This window comes from Leptopilina heterotoma, unplaced genomic scaffold, assembly GCF_015476425.1.
Source record: "Leptopilina heterotoma isolate Lh14 unplaced genomic scaffold, ASM1547642v1 Lhet_228, whole genome shotgun sequence".
Classification (NCBI taxonomy): Eukaryota; Metazoa; Arthropoda; class Insecta; order Hymenoptera; family Figitidae; genus Leptopilina; species Leptopilina heterotoma.
In genome coordinates, this window is record NW_025110946.1 from 4,795,845 (window position 1) to 4,822,661 (window position 26,817).

Below are 26,817 nucleotides of genomic sequence, written 5' to 3' on the forward strand. Positions count from 1 at the left end.
ATAACACCAGAATGGATTAAAATAATCTGCAACAGTTTAATCCCTCTAGGATTAAATTAACAAAAGAAAGGATTAAAATAATCTATTTTGGTGTTATTTTTGACTATCCATGAAATTTAACATTAAATCATAACCAAGTCAACGATTTGTTAAAATTTGACAAATTGAGCCTCACTGGAGATAAAAATTGCTGACCTGCGTGTTGTCAAAAGGTACACCCGGACGTCTAGGAGTCAGTTCAACATCATCTTTCGGGAATTCTGTTTTCTCTCGAGTAATTAAGTTTCCAGAATAACACCAAAGAACACCAGGGTGCCATTGCATAATCCCAGCTCTAGATTAACACCAAGGTACCCGGGATGTCCGGGAGTCAGTCGAACATCATCTTCAGGGAAGTTTGGTTCCCATTCCAAAATCACAACTCTAGATTAACACCAAGGTACCCGGGATGCCAGGGAGTCAGTCGAACATCATCTGCAGGAAAGTTTGGTTGCCACCGCGTAAACACAGCTCTAGACTAACACCAAGGTACCCGGGATGTCCGGGAGTTAGTCGAACATCATCTTCAGGGAAGTTTGGTTCTCATCCCAAAATCACAACTCTAGATTAACACCAAGGTACCCGGGATGCCAGGGAGTCAGTCGAACATCATCTGCAGGAAAGTTTGGTTGCCACCGCGTAAACACAGCTCTAGACTAACACCAAGGTACCCGGGATGTCCGGGAGTTAGTCGAACATCATCTTCAGGGAAGTTTGGTTCCCATTCCAAAATCACAACTCTAGATTAACACCAAGGTACCCGGGATGCCAGGGAGTCAGTCGAACATCATCTGCAGGAAAGTTTGGTTGCCACCGCGTAAACACAGCTCTAGACTAACACCAAGGTACCCGGGATGTCCGGGAGTTAGTCGAACATCATCTTCAGGGAAGTTTGGTTCTCATCCCAAAATCACAACTCTAGATTAACACCAAGGTACCCGGGATGCCAGGGAGTCAGTCGAACATCATCTGCAGGAAAGTTTGGTTGCCACCGCGTAAACACAGCTCTAGACTAACACCAAGGTACCCGGGATGTCCGGGAGTTAGTCGAACATCATCTTCAGGGAAGTTTGTTTCCCATTCCAAAATCACAACTCTAGATTAACACCAAGGTACCCGGGATGCCAGGGAGTCAGTCGAACATCATCTGCAGGAAAGTTTGGTTGCCACCGCGTAAACACAGCTCTAGACTAACACCAAGGTACCCGGGATGTCCGGGAGTTAGTCGAACATCATCTTCAGGGAAGTTTGTGGTATGATATATTGATAAACCATGATATAATTTATGGACCTAATTATAATCTAAGATTCTTCTACGCATTGTGAGGACAATAATATTGTTTTTGACCAAAAAAATTTGATTTTTCTTGTTTTTTCGAGAGCAGCTACAAGAGATAAATAATTAAAAATTTCTAAATAAGTGTGTGCGCTAGTTCCTTTATTTAATGTTGTAATAAGAGGTTCTGTTGATTTTTTTAATAAATTTTTTTTATTAGCGTAATAATTTGAAACTTGTAAAAATCTACAGTGGTCCTAAGCTGGCCACCTATTGTTTTTGTTTGTTTTTATTTATGTTTTATTGCTTTTTTGTGTTTTTTATCACGAGAAAGACCGTAAAAGTGTAACGTAGGAATTAAACAAAGACAAAAAACAAAAAAAAATGGTTTAAAATACATTAGAAAAAATGAAGTACAAAAACGCCTGTCTCTACAGCCATCCACCACTGTAAATAAATGAAATAAAATATTGCTTCATTTTCTAAACAAAAATAGTTAAATAATGCGTTTTTATTCTCCTAAATGTATCAAATTTGTAAAATTTCTGCGTAATTGAAAAGAATATGCATTTCTTCCTTATACTCAAGCGAAAAAAAGTGGTGGCCAACTTAGGACCAGGGGGTGGCCAACTTAGGACCGCTATTTCTGAAATGTCCAAAATGCAGCTTTTTACGATTTATTGTATTAAGACTACAAAAGTCATTCTATAACGTTCTAAATACCACAAAATTATAGCAAAACGATCTCTGAACACTAATATATACTTGCCGAAGTGATTAAATTTCATTTTGTTACTATTTTCGACCAATTTGCTTAGGCGGCCAACTTAGGACCACTCTCCCCTATGTCTTTAGAATATTAAAATTATTTTATGAATAATAATTTAATTAAAAGTAATGTAATTAAAAGTAATACTTAAAAGTGATAACTAAAAATAATTTGAAAATCAGGGTACACTAAAAAAAATAAATATACCGATAAATACGTAGGTATTACAAGTAACAATATTCCATGAAATATTGAATTATGTTCATAGAATTCCAGCTCTTTCTAAAATATTAGTTACCGTAAGGAAACGCCATTGTGCGGGTATAAGTCGGCTAACATGTCTTCCAAAAATAATATTTTCTAGTAGCGAACATTGAAATTTTAAATGCTTGTTATAACCTATATTAAAAATATAATAGGACGCAATGAGCAAAATAGTTGCTTCCAAAGAGTCTGAGCAATGCATCGGCTCTGAATCGACGTAGCATTTTAATTGCAGTCCTTCGATGTCAGCTGCAATTAAGAATGGCGGCCTGTCTTTTGGTGGAACAGTCTCCTTAAAAAATATTATAAATTATAAATACATTATAAATTATTTTATTATACATATTATAATAATATTATAAAATATGTTCCAACTTACGTCAACATTCATTTCCAAAATATTAAAAGAGGTGTCATTTTTTCCTTTTGTCTTGAAAAATTCCGGCAAGTTTTGGAGCAAATGGATCAAATTATTTTTTTCCTCATTTTCAGGCTTCGTTTCGATTAAGGCACACAATTTAGGCACAGCATGTAATAAATTGCGTCTCATAATTTTCATAGGTACATCAACAATCTTTTCGAATTCCCATAGAAACTAAACAATGATAAAGACAATGAATTAAATTCATTAATAAAACAGAAAAATTTGTTTCTTTCTAAATTATAATTGTAAAAGTATAAATTAAAAATTATACTCTAAATTACTTAAAGTTAGTTAATAATTCTACAATTGAGAAGAGTCAACTAAATACTCGACTTGGTGCATATTTCAGTGGAGAATTTTGTATTACTTAAATTAACAAAATTTAAAAAATAAAAAAACGCATCTTAGTACAAAATCCTACATTTCTTTAAATTGTAATTTGTTTATTCCAAAGTATGTTTTTTTTAATATTATTGTTTATTACTTTTTTTAGTTTGACTATATTTCCTATTAATTTTAGATAAATTTTTACAGGCTTGATTTAAATTAGAAGGACAACAGTGAAAATGCGTGCCACTTTAGACAAAAATCAAACAATTTTTTACACTTATAGTAAACAATATCTAACTCTGAAAAACAATAAACTGATATGACATTTAACTTACAAGATCTTTATCATGTAGAGCCGGGTACTTTGATAGCATTTCTGAAGCTGATAATTTTTGGGCATCTAATTTTCTCTGCTCTCGTGATTCTGTTAATAGTTCTTTGATTCGACCTCTATCCCTATCCAATTTACGCCACTCTTCTTGTAAAAGTGTATGGAAACTGCTGTCTTTCATCGATGTCTCAGCTATTTCATTAATTTTGCGTTTCTTAGATACGTTTTGTATTTTACTTTTATTCATCCGTTTATTGTCTTCTCTCTTTTTGTTTTTTAAACAATTGATGAGTCTCTTTTCCATTCTTTCCTAAAATTGTATATAGAATAATTTTTTATAATAATCATTTCTTTTTCAATTGTATTTAAAACAGTAATTTTAATAATTTTAAATAAAAACATAAATTAGTCACTAACTAAAAAATTCCTAAAATCAATATACTTACATGTGGTTGTCCGTATGTCTCTTTTAAACCAGGAAACTTTTGCACAGCTAAAATTGCTACCAAAGTAATTTCTTTCTTTAAGGTATAACCTTGTATATTGTCCGAGATAGTATTGTCCGAGATAGTACGAACAACTCGGTTGAATTCGTTTTTTGACGCGTTCAAGAAAAGTCCAGCACATTCATCGGCTTCTCGAGTGACATTAAATACATCTGGTATTAGGTGCGACAGTCTTTCCTGCATTAGAAGTAATATTATAATAAATTTCTGTTATTAAATATATGTAATTTATTGTAATATAAATAAATAATATATATAAGGTATCTATGTATATATTTCTTACTGCTTTGGTTTTTGTATTTATCATTTAATATTTATTACAGACTTACCTATCTTAGAATGTTTTCTGGGAGTGCAACCACAGTATGAACAAAAGTTGTTAAAACTGTAGATATACTGCGGACACTCGGAACAATTTTGACAACTTCCACGACTTATTCCCAAAACGTCTTTGTTATTAGGATTCATGTTTCTGCAAAAAAAATTGTTCAAATGTAAGCGCGACTCTCATCTGTAGATTGATCCCTCAGCAAAATCTTAGTGTAGATCACCGAAACATCTTCTTACGAAAATGTAATGTTCATTTTCGAATCGGTGACTATGAAATATGTCGTGAGTAACAAGATCATCGCTAGTAAACTGCAAAAAATGACGTCTAAGAATAAGACGCTTAGTCGTTTACAAACGTTTTATGTAAGTATGCGTCTTATTTGAGCGTCTTGAATGAAAAACATAACCTCCAAATCCTAGAAGGCAAATAAGACGTTTATAAACATTTTAAAAGTGACCACGTAAACGTCTTAAATCGAGACGCTCTTTTTTTACAGTGTATAAATATAATGCCACGATTTGTTAGGATTACTATGTCTAAGGCATCAAACTGGATGATTGTCTTCAGAGCATCCAATTGGAATGTAGCATTTTCCGTCTTCATGATTTGCCTTAAACCGCATACACGTGTAATTGGAGATTTAATTTTTAACTTTAGTAGGCCATTCTTTATTGTTAACAGCACTATACTGTACTTCATGAATCGTTTTCCAAAAATATATTTTTTTGGATTTACCAGATATATCTACTTGCGCCAAAATGAGAGTAATGTAAGTTTGCACAATATCTTGTGAATAAGATTAATTGTTTTTATTTTGTCTGTGGAAATGTTTGTTGATGACCTTAGCATTAGCAGAAGTAATGCAGCTGCTCGTTTCCTGGGACTATTTCCTTCCGGATGCATGTCGTCATAATCATTATCGGAATCGTTATTCTCATCGACATCGAAATTACCATCACTTTCCTCGTCTGCGATAATTCTACTTTCATCGTTTGAATATTTGTCGTTTTTCGAACTGGAATGATTAAATTCAGATTTCTAGACTACTTCAGAAATTTCTTTTTCAAATTCCACTATTCCTCTTTCAGAACCTTCAGGCATCATTTAGACGTTTATAATTTCTCAAACTAAGTCCACATTTCTTTCAAAAAATTCGGCATTAAGAGGCTGATTTTCCAAAACTTCAATATCATCATAGCTTTCAGGATTTCTTTCTTCGATCGGAACAAATCGATTTTAGTGAACTCGAGATCAATATCTTTTATTTTCAATATTACGTTACATATTGTGAAAGATCGACATTAATAACAGAGAATTTCAATAATAAATAAATTTATACTTAAAAAACCGAAATGGTAAAAAAAATTAATTGAATATTAAATTTGTTTTAGTATATATAGAGGTAACAACAAAGAATTTAAATGCTTATATAATGAGCAAAAAAATAATCCCTACGGTGCAGAAGGTTCGATTAAATGAAATTTATTTATATTTACTTGAAAATCAAATTTCAGTACATTAATATTGTTCCACGTATTCAAGTAAAAGTTATATAGTTTTTAAATTCTTTTTCTAAATCGCTTTTGCTTTTAAATCTAGACAGTAAATTTTGAAGGAATTAACACTGCCAAAAGTTTATTCACGTTAACATTAATAACTTGAACATCAATATCATTCAGAAACACTTTGAAATTATAATTTTTGGCTTACACATTTTTTTACAAATAGCAATGACAATATTTGTCATAATATTTACATTTCTTTGTTTTCATATACCTCTAACATACTTCGTACAAATGTTTTTTTAATGATTTTTTTTAATACAACAAGCATTTAACAAAATCAATATTTATCATAATATTCTTTACTTTTTAAATGAGGTTATGTTTACCGATTAGAGAAATATTAGTGACACAGTTTTATAACTACCTTGTTCGTTTTTAAAATCCAAATCACATGAATTGGTTGTCTTTATTTTCTCTTGAATAATTAATTTCAATTTATTGCAGTTCAACTTGAACTTTCGATACAATATATTTAATAAATATCAATTTCTGAGGGAAATGTTTTGACTGTTGATCTTTAAACAAAGTCTGTGTCGACTGTAGAAGATGAACTTGCAGCAATTCTGTTCATCAGATATGTTCACAACGTTCACACTATAGGTGTTCGACCTATTCAACGTTCGCTCTTAAAAGCCAGGGATGGGAAATGTATGTAAAGGAGAGTCCAGAATAGAGTCGAAGTCGGTATGAACGCGCTGATACTAACGCGCTCGTCCATATGGAATACATAGAGGCCTTTCTCCAATAGGTTTTAAAAAGTGTGCGAATGACTGCGTTGCGTTGATTTTAGCATGTGTTGCTATAGCAGCCGACGCAGACGCAGTCATTCGCACACTTTTTAAAACCTATTGGAGAAAGACCTCAAGAGGAGTGCGTTAGTATCAGCGCGTTCATACCGACTTCGACTCTATTCTGGACTCTCCTTAACAAAATCGAACGTCGAATAGGTCGAACACCTGTAATGCGAACGTTGTGAACATATCTGATAAACAGAATTGCTGCAAGTTCATCTTCTACAGTCGACACAGACTTTGTTTAAAGACCAACAGTCAAAACATTTCCCTCGGAAATTGATATTTATTAAATATATATTGTAACGAAAGTTCAAGTTGAACTGCAATAAATTAAAATTAATTATTCAAGAGAAGATAAAGATAATCGATTCATGTGATTTGGATTTTAAAAACTAACAAGGTAATTGTTAAACTGTGTTACTAATATTTCTCTATTTAGTAAACATAACCTCATGTAAAAAGTAAAAAATATTATGATATATATTGTTTTCGTTAAATGTTTATTGCTTTGAAAAAAATCATTAAAGAAACATTTGTACTAAGTATGTAAGAGGTGTATGAAAATAAAGAAATGTAAATATTATGACAAATATCGTCATTGCTAAAAACTGAAAAAAAATGTGTAAGTCAGAAATTATAAATTCAAAGTGTTACTAAATGATGTACAAGTTTTTAATGTTAAAGTGAATACAGTTTTGGCAGTGTTAATTCTTTCAAAATTTACTGTTTAGATTAAAAAGCAAAAGCGATTTATAAACTACATAACTTTTTCTTCAATACGTGGAACAATATTATTGCAGTAAAATTTGATTTTTAAGTAAATATAAATAAATTTCGTTTATCTGAATGTTCTGAACCGAAGGGATTTTTTTTGCTCATTACATAAGCTTTTAAATTCTTTGTTGCTACCTCTATATATATACTAAAACAAATTTAATATTCAATTAATTTTTTTTACCATTTCGGCTGTTTTAAGTATAAATTTATTTATTTTTGATATTCTCTGTTATTAGTGTCGATCTTTCATAATATAGAACGTAATATTGAAAATAGAAGATATTGGTGCGACGTTAGGAACTGTCATAAAACTTTTGGAAATCGTTCGTCTTTGAGGTCTCATAAATCTCGAGTTCACTATAATCGATTTGTTCCGATCGAAGCAAGAAATCCTGAAATTAATGATGATATTGAAGTTTTGGAAGATCAGCCTCTTAATGCCGAATTGGTTGAAAGAAATGTGGACTTAGTTGGAGAAATTATAAACGTCGAAATGTTGTCTGAAGGTTCTAAAACAAGAATAGTAGAAGTTGAAGAAGGAAGTTCTGAAGTAGACGAGGAACATGAATCTAATCATTCAAGTTCGAAATACGATGAAGATTCAAACGATGAGAGTAGAATTATCGCAGACGAGGAAAGTGATGGTAATTTCGATGGTGATGACAATGTCTATCCCGATGATGACGATGAAGATGATGATCCCGAGGATGACGATGACAATATGCAACCTGAAGAAAAAAATTCCAGGAAACGAGCAGTTGCATTACTTCTGCTAATGCTAAGGTCATCAACAAACATTTCCGAAGACAAAATAAAAACAATTTTATCCTATTCACAAGATATTGTGCAAACTTACATTACTCACATTTTGGCACAAGTTGAGGAAGCTTTGCAAGAAAAAGCGAATGTAAATCTTCGGTATTATTTCAACATTGATAACGAAATACAATCCATTGATTGCATATTCAATTTGGATAAAAAGAAAAAGCGGGATAAATACTCTGAAACTCAGTTCGATGTGATAACTCCAAAAAAATATATTTTAGGAAAACGATTCGTGAAGTACGGTAGTGCTGTTAACAATAAAGAAAGGCCTACTAAAGTTAAAAATGATGAAATGTATTTTGTTCCTCTAACTGAAGTCCTACAAAATTTTTCGAAAAATAAAACATACCACAGAACTTTTGGTGATTATGTTCATCAGGAAGGAGTCCTTTCATCTCATCGTGATGGAACAAAATACTTAAATGACCCTTCTAGAAATCATGATCATCATGATATTTTACTGTATTACGATGAAGTCGATATGTGCGACGGGTTAGGTTCCAAAGCTTCTGGACAGCAAAAACAGGGTATGATATATGCTTCTTCGCTTAAACCTCACCCTATGTATCGGTCTAATTTACTGTTCATTCATTTAGTTGGGATAGTAAAATATGATGATGTCAAACGATATGGTTTAAATTCTGTATTGAAGCCAATTGTAGAGGATTTAAATAAATTGAATGCTGGTGTTAATGGACCAAATGGCTTAACCCTTTGAGTCATACATTTTTCATTTCATTGAAATCTATTGAAACTGGTTACTCGGGGGTTTTTGGGGTCGCTGAATACGAATCTGGCATCAGATTTTCAAAATTCAAAATGGCGGATCCAATATGGCGGCCGCGAAAATAAAAAATGAACAGAATTTGCTTGGAACTCGTTACTCGGGGGTTTTTGGGGTCGCTGAATACGAATCTGGCATCAGATTTTCAAAATTCAAAACGGCGGATCCAATATGGCGGACGCGAAAATAAAAAATCGGACAAGTGCGAGTTTCACTCGCATTAAGATCGAGGGTTCCGTACACCAAAATAAAACTCATTGTTTATAAAAAAATTATTTCAAAAATTCTTACAAAATTTGAAAAAAATAATTAAAAAAATAGTAATATATTTTTTTGAATTTCGAATAAATATTTTTATTATTTTATTTTATTAATAAATCTTTATATTTTTTCTTTTATAGTACTTATCTTCGCCAATCACATTCTCTTTATTTTTTCTATAATTTGCACTTGAAAAAGAATATACAAGCTGAATCTTAACTCACCAGGTTTAAATTTATAAAAGTTAAAGTAGGGACAGTGTAATTTTTCCGAAAAATTCAAATTCTTGCCCTTCAATTTCGCAAATAACTCCACCAATCAGGTTCGCTATATTTTTCCTGTAATCTGCACTTGAAACTGAAGATCCCTACCGAATTTCAGCTCAACAGGATAAGATTTGTAAAAGTTAAAGGGGGGGACAGGGTCATTTTTTGCAATTTTTTCGAAAAAATTTAATTTCTTTCCCTCCTAGTTCGCAAATATGTCCGTCAATCGGGTTCGCTATATTTTTCCTGTAATCTGCACTTGAAACTGAAGATCCCTGCCGAATTTCAACTCACCAGGTTGAGATTTGTAAAAGTTAAGGGGGGGGCAGGGTCATTTTTAGCATTTTTTTCGAAAAAATTGAATTTCTTTCCCTCCTAGTTCGCAAATATGTCCGTCAATCGGGTTCGCTATATTTTTCCTGTACTCTGCACTTGAAACTAAAGATCCCTACCGAATTTCAGCTCATAAGGTTAAGATTTGCAAAAGTTAAGGGGGGGACAGGGTCATTTTTAGCATTTTTTTCGAAAAAATTGAATTTCTTTCCCTCCTAGTTCGCAAATATGTCCGTCAATCGGGTTCGCTATATTTTTCCTGTAATATGCACTTAAAACTGAAGATCCCTACCGAATTTCAGCTCATAAGGTTGAGATTTGCAAAAGTTAAGGGGGGGGACAGGGTCATTTTTAGCATTTTTTTCGAAAAAATTGAATTTCTTTCCTTCCTAGTTCGCAAATATGTCCGTCAATCGGGTTCGCTATATTTTTCCTGTAATATGCACTTGAAACTGAAGATCCCTACCGAATTTCAGCTCATAAGGTTGAGATTTGTAAAAGTTAAGGGGGGGTAGGGTCATTTTTAGCATTTTTTTCGAAAAAATTGAATTTCTTTCCCTCCTAGTTCGCAAATATGTCCGTCAATCGGGTTCGCTATATTTTTCCTGTAATATGCACTTGAAACTGAAGATCCCTACCGAATTTCAGCTCATAAGGTTGAGACTTGCAAAAGTTAAGGTGGGGGGACAGGGTCATTTTTAGCATTTTTTTCGAAAAAATTGAATTTCTTTCCCTCCTAGTTCGCAAATATGTCCGTCAATCGGGTTCGCTATATTTTTCCTGTAATATGCACTTAAAACTGAAGATCCCTACCGAATTTCAGCTCATAAGGTTGAGATTTGCAAAAGTTAAGGGAGGGGACAGGGTCATTTTTAGCATTTTTTTCGAAAAAATTGAATTTCTTTCCCTCCTAGTTCGCAAATATGTCCGTCAATCAGGTTCGCTATATTTTTCCTGTAATCTGCACTTAAAACTGAAGATCCCTGCCGAATTTCAACTCACCAGGTTGAGATTTGTAAAAGTTAAGGGGGGGACAGGGTCATTTTTTGCAATTTTTTCAAAAAAATTCAATTTCTTTCCCTCCTAGTTCCCAAATATCTTCACCAATCAGGTTCGTTATATTTTTCCTGTAATCTGCACTTGAAACTAAAGATTCCTACCGAATTTCAGCTCACTAGGTTGAGATTTGTAAAAGTTAAGGGGGGGACAGGGTCATTTTTAGCATTTTTTTCGAAAAAATTGAATTTATTTCCCTCCTAGTTCGCAAATATGTCCGTCAATCGGGTTTGCTATATTTTTCCTGTAATCTGCACTTAAAACTGAAGATCCCTGCCGAATTTCAACTCACCAGGTTGAGATTTGTAGAAGTTAGGGGGGGGGACAGCCCATTTTGCGTGGCTGGGACGGACACACGAGTGATTTCATAAGGGTTCCGTCAGTACACCTATGGTGTACCGAATTCAAAAAATGAACAGAATTTGCTTGGAACTCGTTACTCGGGGGTTTTTGGGGTCGCTGAATACGAATCTGGCATCAGATTTTCAAAATTCAAGATGGCGGATCCAATATGGCGGACACGAATCACAATCGGACAAATCACAATCAACAGACTTACACGAACGATTATCTCCACAGGTAAGTACCGACTTCAAACAAACAAATGACAAACGACAGACTAACACGAACGATTCCCTCCAAAGGTAAGTATCAACTTCATTCAAACAAACGACATTCGAGAAACTATTACTAACGATTCTCTCAACAGGTTAATATAGCTTTTACGTTGAAAGAAGGTATTTTATTGAGTAGAAGCAGTATTATTGTATGTGTTTTTTTACATCACATCCTGCATTAAGTTTGACATTTTCAGCTACTTATCGGTTAGCAATTCTTTACTAATATCTACAGTTTGTTCAATCGGATTGTCAAAAATGGTACATTATATTCAGTATCAAAAAATTAATTCTTTTTTTTATAGACAGAAATACTATGAAGAGGATTTTACGTTAAACTAGTTAATTGACTGTGGATTGTCAGGATTCATTCACTTTTGATTTGACTCTTTAATTTTATCCGAACGTTTTGAATCTTCTAAGTTTATTAATAAATTTATTAATACTCATGCCAGATTCGTATTCAGCGACCCCAAAAACCCCCAAAAAAACGAATTCTAAGCAAATTCTGTTCATTTTTTATTTTCGCGTCCGCCATATCGGATCCGCCATTTTCAATTTTGAAACTCTGATGTCAGATTCGTATTCAGCGACCCCAAAAACCTCTGAGTAACCAGTTTTAAGCAAATTCTGTTTATTTTTAATTTTCGCATCCGCCATATTGGATCCGCCATTTTTAATTTTGAAAATCTGATGCCAGATTCGTATTCAGCGACCCCAAAAACCCCTGAGTAACCAGTTTCAAGCAAATTCAGTTTATTTTTAATTTTCGCGTCCGCCATATTGGATCCGCCATTTTGGATTTTGAAAATCTGATGCCAGATTCGTATTCAGAGACCCCAAAAACCCCTGAGTAACCAGTTTGAAGCAAATTCAGTTCATTTTTAATTTTCGCGCCCGCCATATTGGATTCGCCATTTTGAATTTTAAAAATCTGATGCTAGATTTGTATTCAGCGACACCAAAAACCCCTGAGTAACCAGTTTCAAGCAAATTCAGTTCATTTTTAATTTTCGCGTCCGCCTTATTAGATTCGCCATTTTGAATTTTAAAAATCTGATGCTAGATTTGTATTCAGCGACACCAAAAACCCCCGAGTAACGAGTTTTATGAAAATAGGTTTGAAATTTCATCTGAAATACTTTTATTTTATAAGATATTACAAAAAATTGTTATTTAATATTAAAAATTATTAAAAAAATTTGCAAAAAAGTAATTGTAAATATAGTTTAGGATCTAATTTGTAAAGAAAAAAAATTATCATCTCAAAAATTAGTAAGGATAAGTAAAAAATGAATTTTTTCTGAAAAAGAAGCATTATTTTTTGTTATTTATTTGTTTATAATATTTTTATTATTAACAAATTGTGAATCAACAGTTTTCTTAGACTTGTTTAGGTATAAGGAACATGCCCGGAAAAAAACCCTAAATTTATTAATAAATATGCCATAGAAATACTGAAAACTGAGAAGGAAAAGGTGGGTCGCTGAGCGACCCACTGTGACGCAAAGGGTTAATAAGTGGTAGCTTATTTGCAATTACTGGAGACAATCTTGCAATAAGTAAGTTGGGAGGATTTAAGGAATCTTTTGGCAAGACAAAGCATCCGTGCCGAACTTGTTTTGCAGATATCACAGAAGTACAAACGATGGTCGAAGAAGATACAAATTTATTACGTACTCCTGAGAATCATGATATCTGGGTTAGTGAAATCGAAGAAGAACAAGGTAAACAAAGGGAAGCATTAATGACCAAATATGGAATTAATAGGCGAACTATTTTGAATGAAGTAGATGGATTTCACATCATTCAGGGGGCACCACCCGACTTAGTACACAATTTCCTCCTTGGAATTTTACCCAGGACTTTACAGCACTTCATTCAAAGAGTCACTCAACGGAAATTCTCAGTTCAAGAGTTAAATAAGCGCAAAGCCTCATTTAATTATGGTTACTCAGAAGTTAATGAAAAACCTCCAAAACTTAAAGCAGCTCATCTTCTACCAGGGGTGCTATTCTGTAACTTCACTTCACATTCACTTCACATTCACTTCACTTTCACTTCACTTTCACTTCACATTCACTTCACATTCACTTCACTTTTACTCCACATTCACTTCACATTCACTTCACATTCACTTCACATTCACTTCACTTTCACTCCACATTCACTTCACATTCACTTCACTTTCACATTCAATTCACATTCACTTCACATTCACTTTCAATGTGAAGTGAAAGTGAAGTGAATGTGAAGTGAATGTGAAGTGAATGTGAAGTGAATGTGAAGTGAATGTGAAGTGAATGCGAAGTGAATGCGAAGTGAATGTGGAGTGAAAGTGAAGTGAATGTGAAGTGAATGTGAAGTGAAAGTGAAGTGAAAGTGAAGTGAAAGTGAAGTGAATGTGAAGTGAAGTTACAGAATAGCACCCCAGGCGCCAATTTTAAAAAATCGGCTTCGGAAATGTGGTTACTGGTACATATAATTCCATTTATTGTTCAGAATCTAATAGACCCCGAATGTCCGTACTTTGACAACTTCATAACACTCCTACAAATATCGTCAATAGTTTTTGGTCACAAAATCAGTCTTGGCATGGTTGATCTTCTTGAGGACATGATAACCGAGTATTTGGAAAGTTTTGCAGATATTTATCGAAATATAGACACCGAAAAGGAAACAGATGAGCCTGAGAAGAAAAAAAATTTTGTGCCAAAGCAACATTACACTGTTCATGACACAAGATATATTCTAAAATATGGTCCTCTCTGCAATTACATGCGCATGCGGTTTGAGGCAAATCATCAAATTTTCAAGAGAAAAACACAAGGGATGCGGAATTATAAAAACTTACCTTTAACTCTTTCGGTTAGATATCAGCAGTGGCAAGCATTCAAATTATTAAGTCCACTAACAAAACAAATTGATTATGGTCGCCAAAAAGTTGTACCTAATTATGATTTACCGTACTCAGATCTTTTTCCGATAGGAGAAATGCTCTCTACAGCTTCATGGGTACAATATAATGGTGTGAAATATGTTGCCGGAAAATGCTTCATCCCAATTGGATACTCTGAAGACAATCTTCCTCAGTTTGGTGCTTTAGACACAGTAATCCTAACAAATAGTGGCTTTATATTTATATGCAAAATTGTGGAAACTGTTTGTCATGACTTAAGATTAATGGCTTATCGAATTTCTGTTAAATCAAAATTATATGCTAAATTTACTAGCGTTGATCTTGTCACTCACGACATATTTCATAGTCACCGATTCGAAAATGAACATTACATTTTCGTAAGAAGATGTTTCGGTGATCTACACTAAGATTTTGCTGAGGGATCAATCTACAGATGAGAGTCGTGTCAAAATTGTTCCGAGTGTCCGCAGTATATCTACAGTTTCAACAACTTTTGTTCATACTGTGGTTGCACACCCAGCAAACATTCTAAAATAGGTAAGACTATGATAAATATTAAATGAAGAAAATATTTTGAAATATAAAATCAAATAATTTATGTATTCTTGTTTATAATATTATAAATCTCAATTATTTATATTTTTCCTTTCTTATTTACAAATTGATCCCAATCATAAGCAAAACGACTCCAATTTACTTAAAGATGTAAAAATAGAAGTATATGCGGCTGAAGAAGAAGTTTTAAATTCAAATTCTTCAATACCCATGGAAGAAGACTCTTCAGAGCAGCATAATTTAGCAAACTCTTTTGCTAATTTGCCAGATGAAACAAAAGCCAAAGCAGTAAGAAATATATATATTTATATGTGACGCGATTTGAAGAAAGGGACCTTAGTAGCAAAAACATTATAGGTTATAATTGCAATTTTTGAAATGAAAATGCAAAAAAAAGATCAACTGACAATAAAAATTATTAATGTTTAAGTCTTTATTACAACTATAAAATATTTAATAAACACTGATTTTATTTTGAAAAAAGTAAAAAGAAACTTTCAATCAAGAATATTTTAACACTAACATAATCTTAAAGTGATTAACTTCAAAAATCCCTTTTTCAGATCACGTCACATATTTATTTATATTACAATAAATTACATATATTTAATAACAGAAATTTATTATAATATTACTTCTAATGCAGGAAAGACTGTCGCACCTAATACCAGATGTATTTAATGTCACTCGAGAAGCCGATGAATGTGCTGGACTTTTCTTGAACGCGTCAAAAAACGAATTCAACCGAGTTGTTCGTACTATCTCGGACAATATGAGAAAGGAAGGTTATACCTTAAAGAAAGAAATTACTTTGGTAGCAATTTTAGCTGTGCAAAAGTTTCCTGGTTTAAAAGGGACATACGGACAACCACATGTAAGTATATTGATTTTAGAAATTTTTTAGTTAGTGACTAATTTATGTTTTTATTTAAAATTATTAAAATTACTGTTTTAAATACAATTGAAAAAGAAATGATTATTATAAAAAATTATTCTATATACAATTTTAGGAAAGAATGGAAAAGAGACTCATCAATTGTTTAAAAAACAAAAAGAGAGAAGACAATAAACGGATGAATAAAAGTAAAATACAAAACGTATCTAAGAAACGCAAAATCAATGAAATAGCTGAGACATCGATGAAAGACAGCAGTTTTCATACACTTTTACAAGAAGAGTGGCGTAAATTGGATAGGGATAGAGGTCGAATCAAAGAACTATTAACAGAATCACGAGAGCAGAGAAAATTAGATGCCCAAAAATTATCAGCTTCAGAAATGCTATCAAAGTACCCGGCTCTACATGATAAAGATCTTGTAAGTTAAATGTCATATCAGTTTATTGTTTTTCAGAGTTAGATATTGTTTACTATAAGTGTAAAAAATTGTTTGATTTTTGTCTAAAGTGGCACGCATTTTCACTGTTGTCCTTCTAATTTAAATCAAGCCTGTAAAAATTTATCTAAAATTAATAGGAAATATAGTCAAACTAAAAAAAGTAATAAACGATAATATTAAAAAAAACATACTTTGGAATAAACAAATTACAATTTAAAGAAATGTAGGATTTTGTACTAAGATGCGTTTTTTTATTTTTTAAATTTTGTTAATTTAAGTAAAACAAAATTCTCCACTGAAATATGCACCAAGTCGAGTATTTAGTTGACTCTTCTCAATTGTAGAATTATTAACTAACTTTAAGAAATTTAGAGTATAATTTTTAATTTATACTTTTACAATTATAATTTAGAAAGAAACAAATTTTTCTGTTTTATTAATGAATTTAATTCATTGTCTTTATCATTGTTTAGTTTCTATGGGAATTCGAAAAGATTGTTGATGTACCTATGAAAATTATGAGACGCAATTTATTACATGCTGTGCCTAAATTGTGTGCCTTAATCGAAACGAAGCCTGAAAATGAGGAAAAAAATAATTTGATCCATTTGCTCCAAAACTTGCCGGAATTTTTCAAGACAAAAGGAAAAAATGACACCTCTTTTAATATTTTGGAAATGAATGTTAACGTAAGTTGGAACATATTTTATAATATTATTATAATATGTATAATAAAATAATTTATAATGTATTTATAATTTATAATATTTTTTAAGGAGACTGTTCCACCAAAAGACAGGCCGCCATTCTTAATTGCAGCTGACATCGAAGGACTGCAATTAAAATGCTACGTCGATTCTGAGCCGATGCATTGCTCAGACTCTTTGGAAGCAACTATTTTGCTCATTGCGTCCTATTATATTTTTAATATAGGTTATAACAAGCATTTAAAATTTCAATTTTCGCTACTAGAAAATATTATTTTTGGAAGACATGTTAGCCGACTTATACCCGCACAATGGCGTTTCCTTACGGTAACTAATATTTTAGAAAGAGCTGGAATTCTATGAACATAATTCAATATTTCATGGAATATTGTTACTTGTAATACCTACGTATTTATCGGTATATTTATTTTTTTTAGTGTACCCTGATTTTCAAATTATTTTTAGTTATCACTTTTAAGTATTACTTTTAATTACATTACTTTTAATTAAATTATTATTCATAAAATAATTTTAATATTCTAAAGACATATAATTAAATAATTTATTTATTACAAATGTGAAAGTAAAATATATTTATCAAAATTTCACTGAAAATTCAAAATTATTACAAATTATTCAAATAAATAATCACCTTATTAGCGGCAACACCTAAAGTTTTTATAATTGAGGTTCATCTGACTCCCGGTCATCCCGGGTACCTTGGTGTTAATCTAGAACTGTGTTTACGCGGTGGCAACCAAACTTTCCTGCAGATGATGTTCGACTGACTCCCTGGCATCCCGGGTACCTTGGTGTTAATCTAGAGTTGTGATTTTGGGATGAGAACCAAACTTCCCTGAAAATGATGTTCGACTAACTCCCGGACATCCCGGGTACCTTGGTGTTAGTCTAGAGCTGTGTTTACGCGGTGGAAACCAAACTTTCCTGCAGATGATGTTCGACTGACTCCCTGGCATCCCGGGTACCTTGGTGTTAATCTAGAGTTGTGATTTTGGGATGAGAACCAAACTTCCCTGAAAATGATGTTCGACTAACTCCCGGACATCCCGGGTACCTTGGTGTTAGTCTAGAGCTGTGTTTACGCGGTGGAAACCAAACTTTCCTGCAGATGATGTTCGACTGACTCCCTGGCATCCCGGGTACCTTGGTGTTAATCTAGAGTTGTGATTTTGGAATGGGAACCAAACTTCCCTGAAGATGATGTTCGACTAACTCCCGGACATCCCGGGTACCTTGGTGTTAGTCTAGAGCTGTGTTTACGCGGTGGCAACCAAACTTTCCTGCAGATGATGTTCGACTGACTTCCTGGCATCCCGGGTACCTTGGTGTTAATCTAGAGTTGTGATTTTGGAATGGGAACCAAACTTCCCTGAAGATGATGTTCGACTAACTCCCGGACATCCCGGGTACCTTGGTGTTAGTCTAGAGCTGTGTTTACGCGGTGGCAACCAAACTTTCCTGCAGATGATGTTCGACTGACTTCCTGGCATCCCGGGTACCTTGGTGTTAATCTAGAGTTGTGATTTTGGAATGGGAACCAAACTTCCCTGAAGATGATGTTCGACTGACTCCCGGACATCCCGGGTACCTTGGTGTTAATCTAGAGCTGGGATTATGCAATGGCACCCTGGTGTTCTTTGGTGTTATTCTGGAAACTTAATTACTCGAGAGAAAACAGAATTCCCGAAAGATGATGTTGAACTGACTCCTAGACGTCCGGGTGTACCTTTTGACAACACGCAGGTCAGCAATTTTTATCTCCAGTGAGGCTCAATTTGTCAAATTTTAACAAATCGTTGACTTGGTTATGATTTAATGTTAAATTTCATGGATAGTCAAAAATAACACCAAAATGGATTATTTTAATCCTTTTTGGTGTTAATTTAATCTGCAACGCTTTTTAATACCTCACGATTTACTGTGGTGTATAAGAATTTAATATATAAATTATATATGAACAAAAATAGGTAAGAGAAAATATAAAAAAATGGACCTCAATAATAATAAAAAACAAATAAATAATTTCATTTTACTACTTTAAATAGTTAATTTAACTATTTTTTACAGTTGTTACAACTACAATTTGTTACGGGCGCCTATAGGAACTATGAAAATTTAGTTACTGCAACTAAATGAAGCAGTTAGTATGACTAACAGCAAATAGTTATAGTCCTTTTTAAAAAAATTGTATTAATTTCTTAACTTTGATTAAAATAAAAAATTATAAACAATTAAAATCTGAAAAATCGGCCTTGAGGGATGTCTTAAGAATTTATTCCTCTTCAATTTAAAGCAAACAACACTCAAATCGGTTAAAAATTGTAGGCTGCAGACATTTTTGAACAGAAAATTGTAAAAAATCCCATTGTGCGGCTTGTCGCTCGGCTCCTATCACCTCTCCAAACGCTTAATTAAGATAAATTCTTGCTTGGATTTTCATTTTTTTTTTTTAATAATTAATAGTTAATGGATAAACTTCATGTTTTTTTAAATTTAACTACAGATTGCAATCTTCAAATCTGTACAAAAAAAATAAAAAATGTCAATAAACAAATTGTCTGGATTTTATTGCAAAAAAAAGTTATTTTTAGTACCCTTTGAGCTAGATTAATGATTTTTTTTATTAAAAGTTGCAGGAAGATACAAGGAATTAAAAAGCTTTTATCCCGATTTCCTAAAATAAAATTTGATCGAGATATGCTTAATATTGTTTATAGTGAAAAAATTGACCTTTTTTTATTAGTTATTTTTTGACAATAAGAAATTTTTTTTAATTCTACAATACATGTTATCAATAATACAGATCCTTAAGAGTAAAGTGCGACTTCAAAAACATTTTTTTAATGATTCACAGATTTGACATTCAATACAAAAAAAAGTTTGTTAATTAACAATTAGATTCTGGAAAAACTATTAATCCGATCGGGTCGAAATTTGGTATACTTATTAAGGGCCTCAAGGGCAGTAATTTTGCTAAAGGAAATATAGATTCAATAATAATTAAATCAATTATTAAATATTTAAAAATCGTTTGATTTTTATTTTTAAAATTCGGTAGCTCGTAAAAAAATTGTTGAAAAATACCGTGCAACCCCTTATTAGTTAGATATTCTTAAGATCTACAACTTTTAATAACAACTTTTTTGTCCAAAATTTCACTGAAAATAGCAATTGACAAAAAACTGATTTTGTCAACTTAAAAGATTTATAACAATAAACGCGCTCTGTCTTAGTTGGTACAAACTGTTGGGCTTTGTTTCTAGGCTACTAATATATCAAATAGCATTTTTTCTATTGGATAGGATTTATGTCACGTACTATTGATAGGACGCCTGGACTATTATGAGAAAGTGAAATTTTGAGTTTCTGAGGTCAGAAAATAAAGAAAATTGAGTTTAAAAATTTTCTGTAAATCAATGCTTCCATGAGGTAGCAAATTATATGCTTTATTATTATATCGGACAAGAAAACTATATGTAAGTGCAATATGGATTTAATTTGTTTACAAAATGTTTATAACAATAGTAATTGATAATTTCATTTTTTATTTTGTTAACATTTATACAAACAACTTAATAATCAAAATAAGATGAAGGATTAACTAAGCAGAAGTAGAACAAGATTGTGCAACACATGGATCTTAGATGTGACACATTTGCGTAAGTGCAAGGTATGTGCACTGCAGAACAAAAAATTCGATATTTCGGTTTGTTTTAAAGTCTCCAGAAATTTTTTTTGCAAAAAATTCTGCAGAAGATAAGGAATCCAAATATCATAGTTTCAAAAGAATCAAAGGGGTGCTTTTGCCCGAAAAAATGAAATCAAAATTTTTTTTACTTTTTTCCGGGCTAATTTTGGATTTTTTTTAAATATTACACTTAAAATTGTTAGAAAATCAATGATTATTACCCAAAATATATACAAAATTTAACTAAATAAATAAAAGTTATTCGTTTTTTAAAAAAATGTACTTTAATGCTTGATGCCCTGTAAAATCCATAATTTTGAAAATTTTCAAAAATCGGTTTTTCCTAAAATCTTCTGTCATAAAACATTACATTTATACCAAGTTTTACAACAATTGAAAGATCCATGACCAACTTTTTGAATTTTTCGAGAAAATTTGACCCTAATATTAATTGTGAATTGGTTCTTTCCAGTATAAAAAAAACAAAAAAGGGCATTCTGTAAATTTACATGCCGATAGGAAAAAACCTCAGCTTTCGTTTGCAATAGTTTATTTTCAAATAAAACGGACCGATTTTTAAGAAATTGAAAATTAAATATTAATTACCAAAAATTAGGGTCAATTTTTAAAATACCGTAAACTGTGGCTATTAGGAACAGATTTCAACTTTAAATTCTTGCAACTTTTTTGTGTATTGAAATATTGCCTTAATTTTTTGTTTCTTTTCTTGATCTTGGCGAGCACATTGGAGGGTTAAATAATTGTCTTGATCAAAGCTATAATTTTAAGCAAAAAGAAAAAAAGACGCATTTTTCCAAAATTACAAAATGTGGCTATTAGGAACAAGACGGTAAAAACTATTAGAAAACGTATTTAAAGTTAAAGAAGTTATTTTTTTATTGCTCGAAAGTAAACACAGAATATAAAACAAATGTAAAAACAAAACTAAAAGAGCGAATATGGCTAAGAGTCCGTCAGAAAAATTACAATTTGCATGGGGTCTTCGGATTATTCTGTAATTTGGTGAAGTTGTTATATAATTGATAACAAAAATAAGTGTACCAAAGGATTTTAAAAAATTTTCAAAATTGTATCATGTCCTTTCAGAATTTTTCAAAAGAAAAAAAAAATTTTTGTCTTTTTCAAAAAAAAGTTTAAAAAAATTTTTTGAATCGATTTATCAAGCACGGGACCGATTCTTGAGTATTTTTCGATATTTAATAAAATATTCCTTATAATTTAACCTTTCATTCAAAAAAAAGAAAACGATAGAGACTTTAAGAGTTTTTGAGATATTGCAATTTTTGTAGAAGCGCGACCACGTTTCAGTGCCAGCGCAGTATCTTTTACCCGGAACGCCTCACAGTGGGATTTTTTACACTTTACTCTTCAAAATTGTCTAGAGCCTACAAATTTTATTGGATTTTGATGTTCTTGTTCTTAAATGAAAGGGGATAAAATTTCTAAGAGATCCCTTAAAACCGATTTTTGAATTTTTAATTGTTTATTCATTTTTTTGTTACTCAAAGTTAACAATTTACAATATTTTTTTAAAAAATACTGTTTATTTTTTATTTTTCTATTGCACAAGATCGAAATCAATTTAAAATAGTCTAGTCTGACTACCTGACAAATAATAATCCATAATACAGTTTATTTAAATTGTTAAGAAAAACAATTTGAATTAACAAATAGATAACTTTGGTCTTTTTTTTAAATTGTTTTTGTTAGTAAAATTGGTGGTACGGACCTGCAACTGTTACTGAGCGCCACCAGGTGTTCATTCTCATTACTGTTTTTGCTCGTCTTAGCAAATGTATCGCTCTTAACTTAAAAGTATCGCTCGGTTTATATTATCAATAAATGTGTTTGTATTATCAATAAAAAAAATTTGTTTATATTTACAGCAATCTGTCAAAATTAAAAAAAAAAATTCGAATTTTTTGGAAAATTTATAATTTTTTTTCATATTAATATTATTTTTTAATTCAATTTATTTTTATATATCTTTATAATCATTTGTATTATTAATAAATTAAAAAATGTATGCCAATCTGCAAAAATTAAAAAAAAAATTTTTTTTTGAATTTTTTGAAAAATTCATAACTTTTGTTTAGCTCAATATTTTTTCATAAAATAAAGCTAATATTTTAAGTTAGACCAATACCTAAAAGATTGCCAAATTTTACTTTAATCGGTCAAGACGTTTTCAAGTTATACGCGAACAAAATTTTGCGGACATACATACATACATACATACATACATACATACATACATACATACATACACACATACATACATACATACATACAGACAGGAAATTTTCTATTACCATTTTTGGATTCTCCGTTGTTCAAATAAATAAATTATGCTATAAAAAATTAATTTCGTGCAATGTACAGACAAAAGTCTGATTTTATTAATATAGATAAATGTGATCGAATTCTGCTCGTTTAGTTGTGTCAAAGATCCCAGACCTTTAACAGTTTTTTTAGACAAATTTATGTTTATTTAAGTAATGTATGTCTATTTTGTAAAAAAATTATTTTAAAGTTAACAATTCCAGCAGTTTTTAAACTTAAAATGTTTATATCATATGTACATACTTCCAAAAACTTAAAAAATGTATTTGTTCATTTTAAAACAATTTTAATTAACAAATAGATAACATTGGTCTTTTTAAAAAAAAATTATTTTTTATGTTTATTTAAGTAATTCATGTCTATGTTGTAAAAAATGATTTTAAAGTTAATAATTATCATTGATATTAACAATACTCAAATTATCGATATTTAAGTAGAGCTTTAAAATGTTAAACTCGTTCAAAAAGGTTCTACTTTTTTGCAGAAATAAGCTATTTATTTGTTTATAAAGTTAACAATTTCTTTATAACAAATGTAATTGTTTAAGCTAATAAATTTTTTAAGTTTTTGAAAGAATGTACATATGATATAAATATTTAAAGTTTAAAAAATTACGAAAATGTTTATAAATGCAAAAGAAAATAGATTATTGGTTATATAATTACTAAAAGAAATGATAATTGTTAGCTTTAAAATCATTTTTTTATAAAATAGACATACATTACTTAAATAAACATAAATTTATCTAAAAAAACAATTTTTTTAAAAAAAGACCAAAGTTATCTATTTGTTAATTTAAATTGTTTTTTTAACAATTTAAATAAACATTATTATGCATTATTATTTGTCAGGTGGTCAGACTAGACTAATTTAAATTGATTTCGATCTTGTGCAATGGAAAAATAAAAAATAAACAGAATTTTTTACAAAAATATTGTAAATTGTTAACTTTGAGTAACAAAAAAATGAATAAATGAATAAATTGCAATATCTCAAAAACTATTAAAGTCTCCATCCTTTTTTTTTAAATAAAAGGTGAAATTATAGGGAATATTTTATTATATATAGAAAAAAACTCAAAAATCGGTCCCATGCTTAATAAATCGATTCAAAAAATTTTTTTTTACTTTTTTTTTAAAAAAACATAAGTGTAACGTTTTTCATAGTTTTTGGGTTCGCTTATTACGAATCTAAAGTCAGATTTTAAAAATTTTCAAAATTAAAAATGGCGGATCTATGATGGCTGAAGACAAATGTAAAAAATAATCAGATTAACATGAAAATTGTTACTCGAGGGTATTCGGGGTCGCTGATTACGAATATGACATCAGTTTTTAAAAATTCAAAATGGCGGATCTAATATGGCGGACGATTTTTTAAAAATTGTTTAGTTTTACCTGCAACTTGTCACTCGTGGGTTTTAGGGATCGCTGATGACGAATCTGAAATTACAAATTCAGTAATAGTTTTTTAAAATTCAAAATGGAATTTTCAATATGGTTGATAAGATTTTTCAAAATTTATTAAGATTTGCTTGATACTTACTTTCAAGAGTTAATGCTTTTTAGAAATCTAACATCAATTGGATAATTGTAAAAACTGAGTTGCTGACTAATTAGAAATTTTTGTTGTAAAATTTGCAGGAGTTTTATAATAAACATATTCCAGTTTATTAATTTTAAAAATTTCTCTGCTAATTATTATTAATCCACAATCTAAATTTAAAAATTGACTAAAGATTAGTAATTAGGACTACGACAACCTCCGAGTAACAAGTTTCGTGACAATCTAATAAATTTTTACATTTGTCATCTGTTATATTGGATCCACGATTTTAAATTTTCAAAAACTAACATTAGATTCGTCATCAGCGATCCCTAAAACCTTAGAGTGATAAGTTTCATTTCAAACTAAACAATTTTTAAAAAATCGTCTGCCATATTGGATCCGCCATTTTGAATTTTTTTAAACTGATGTCATATTCGTAATCAGCGACCCCAAAAACCCTTGAGTAACAATTTTCAGTCGATTTTTAAATGTTTACAGAATTCGTGATTTTTAACAATAATTTATGAATTTTTTTAAACAATAGGAATTTTTTAACATGATCTAGGTTACATATTTTTAAAGCCCTATTCTTCCTTAAGAGAATGCACTAAATTTGACTAAAAAATATTAATTTTCATCAAAGATATTGAGGTTTCTGTAGGTGGGACGTATATGTCCCATGGGCGTGAAAGGGTTAAATTGTTTCGGAAATATTCACATTTAAAAAAATCTTATAAAAAAATTCAAAATGGCGTTACTTTTACAATATTGAAAATTTTTAAAAATCCTTTGGTACACTTGTTTTTGTTATCAAATATAACATCTTCAACAAATTACAGAATAATCCGAAGACCCCATGCAAATTGTAATTTTTCTGACGGAGTCTTTCCCACCCGTGCAGAAAATGCCCCACTTTGCCCTATTTAAAACAGGGTTCTGGTCGGGGCCTCGACAGTTTTTCCTATTAAAATTTTTTTTTAATAAAGTTTTTAGAATTCCTTTTTGTTGTAGAAGCTATTAACAATGAAAGGCAATCATTATTTTAGTTATTTAATAATTTTTTTATTTTAGGGGTTTGACTAGAATTCCTAGCCAGAACCCCAGGTAGGGTGTTCATTAGATTTTAGATAGGGTACTGATCAGGGCCTCGACAGTTTTCCTTGATTAAATAAAGTGTAAAAAATTAAATCTCTAAAATTACTTTTAATAAAAAATAATGAACAATTGAAGAATACAATTAATGATAGATCGTCCAACGTCCTTCCGGCAGGACGAAAAAGACTCAGGTGAGTCCCTCCGAAATCACTAAAGAAAACTAACATGGATCCAGATAAATAAAAAATGATATATATCATTGGAAAGGTAACGAAACAAGCTTTCAGCGCATATAAATATCAAGCTTGTAAGTTCAAAACTAAGGGCTGGGTAGTTTGAAGAAGTTACATGTTCCAAAAATTCACATAATTTTTAGTCACAGAATGACGAAGCCCGGTCCTGCCGGCAGGACGCTTTTCGCTTTATTTAAGAGACTGCCTAGCCCAGGTTTATAAATTTAAAGACTCGATATTTACATCATTTGAAAGCTTGTTTCATTACCTTTCCAACGATATATTTAGTTTTATATTTATCTGCTTCCATATTAATTTTATAGAGCAATTTCTAAGAGACTCGCGCCTGAGTCTATACTCAAATATACTGAAAAATATTAAAAATGAATTTTTTTTTAATTAAAAAATTAGGTTTCATTCTTTGAACGTTTCTGAAGAGAAAGAGACTTGTCCGGTCAAAAAATATTGATTTTTGGGGATTTTACATTAAATTGACGAAAAAATGTTTTTTTCACTGTTTAAAAACATAGCAAGTTTGAAGGCTTTGAAAAATGGTTTAAATTATTATTTTAAAAAGTCAAAAATATGGATTTTTTCGTCTTTTCGTCTACTTTAATTCCAAGGAGTGCCAGAAAAGAAAAGTTGAATTCCCTTTTTTTAAAAGCCTTTTTTTCGGAACATCCTTCCGGCAAGACGGGCGTTTGGACGGTTTATCATTAAAGGGAGTAATTATACTATCGTTTTGAATAATTTTTTTATTTTGTGGGTTTGATCAGAATTTCTGGGCAAAACCCTAAGTGA

At 31.1% G+C, this 26,817-nt stretch overlaps 2 protein-coding genes across 2 annotated transcripts in view; one reads left to right on the plus strand and one right to left on the minus strand.

Annotated features, from left to right (window-relative positions):
- LOC122502398 (CUGBP Elav-like family member 4) overlaps nucleotides 1-26,817 on the minus strand; it is an 829,562-nt gene that overhangs the window by 566,342 nt on the left and 236,403 nt on the right. The window lies entirely within an intron of this gene.
- Nucleotides 15,796-17,447, plus strand: LOC122502394. Its single transcript, XM_043612415.1, has 4 exons — nucleotides 15,796-15,897; nucleotides 16,034-16,339; nucleotides 16,834-17,049; nucleotides 17,137-17,447. The coding sequence occupies exons 1-4, from the start codon at nucleotides 15,796-15,798 to the stop codon at nucleotides 17,428-17,430; spliced, it is 918 nt and encodes a 305-aa protein (XP_043468350.1). The 3' UTR covers nucleotides 17,431-17,447.

What these genes read in the sequence shown, in the direction of transcription:
- LOC122502394 (XM_043612415.1), top strand. Translation starts at nt 15,796, where the DNA reads ATGAGAAAGGAAGGTTATACCTTAAAGAAAGAAATTACTTTGGTAGCA. An exon ending in CTCTACATGATAAAGATCTT is followed by an intron (nt 16,340 to 16,833) that starts GTAAGTTAAATG and finishes ATCATTGTTTAG; the next exon opens with TTTCTATGGGAATTCGAAAA. An exon ending in TTTTGGAAATGAATGTTAAC is followed by an intron (nt 17,050 to 17,136) that starts GTAAGTTGGAAC and finishes ATATTTTTTAAG; the next exon opens with GAGACTGTTCCACCAAAAGA.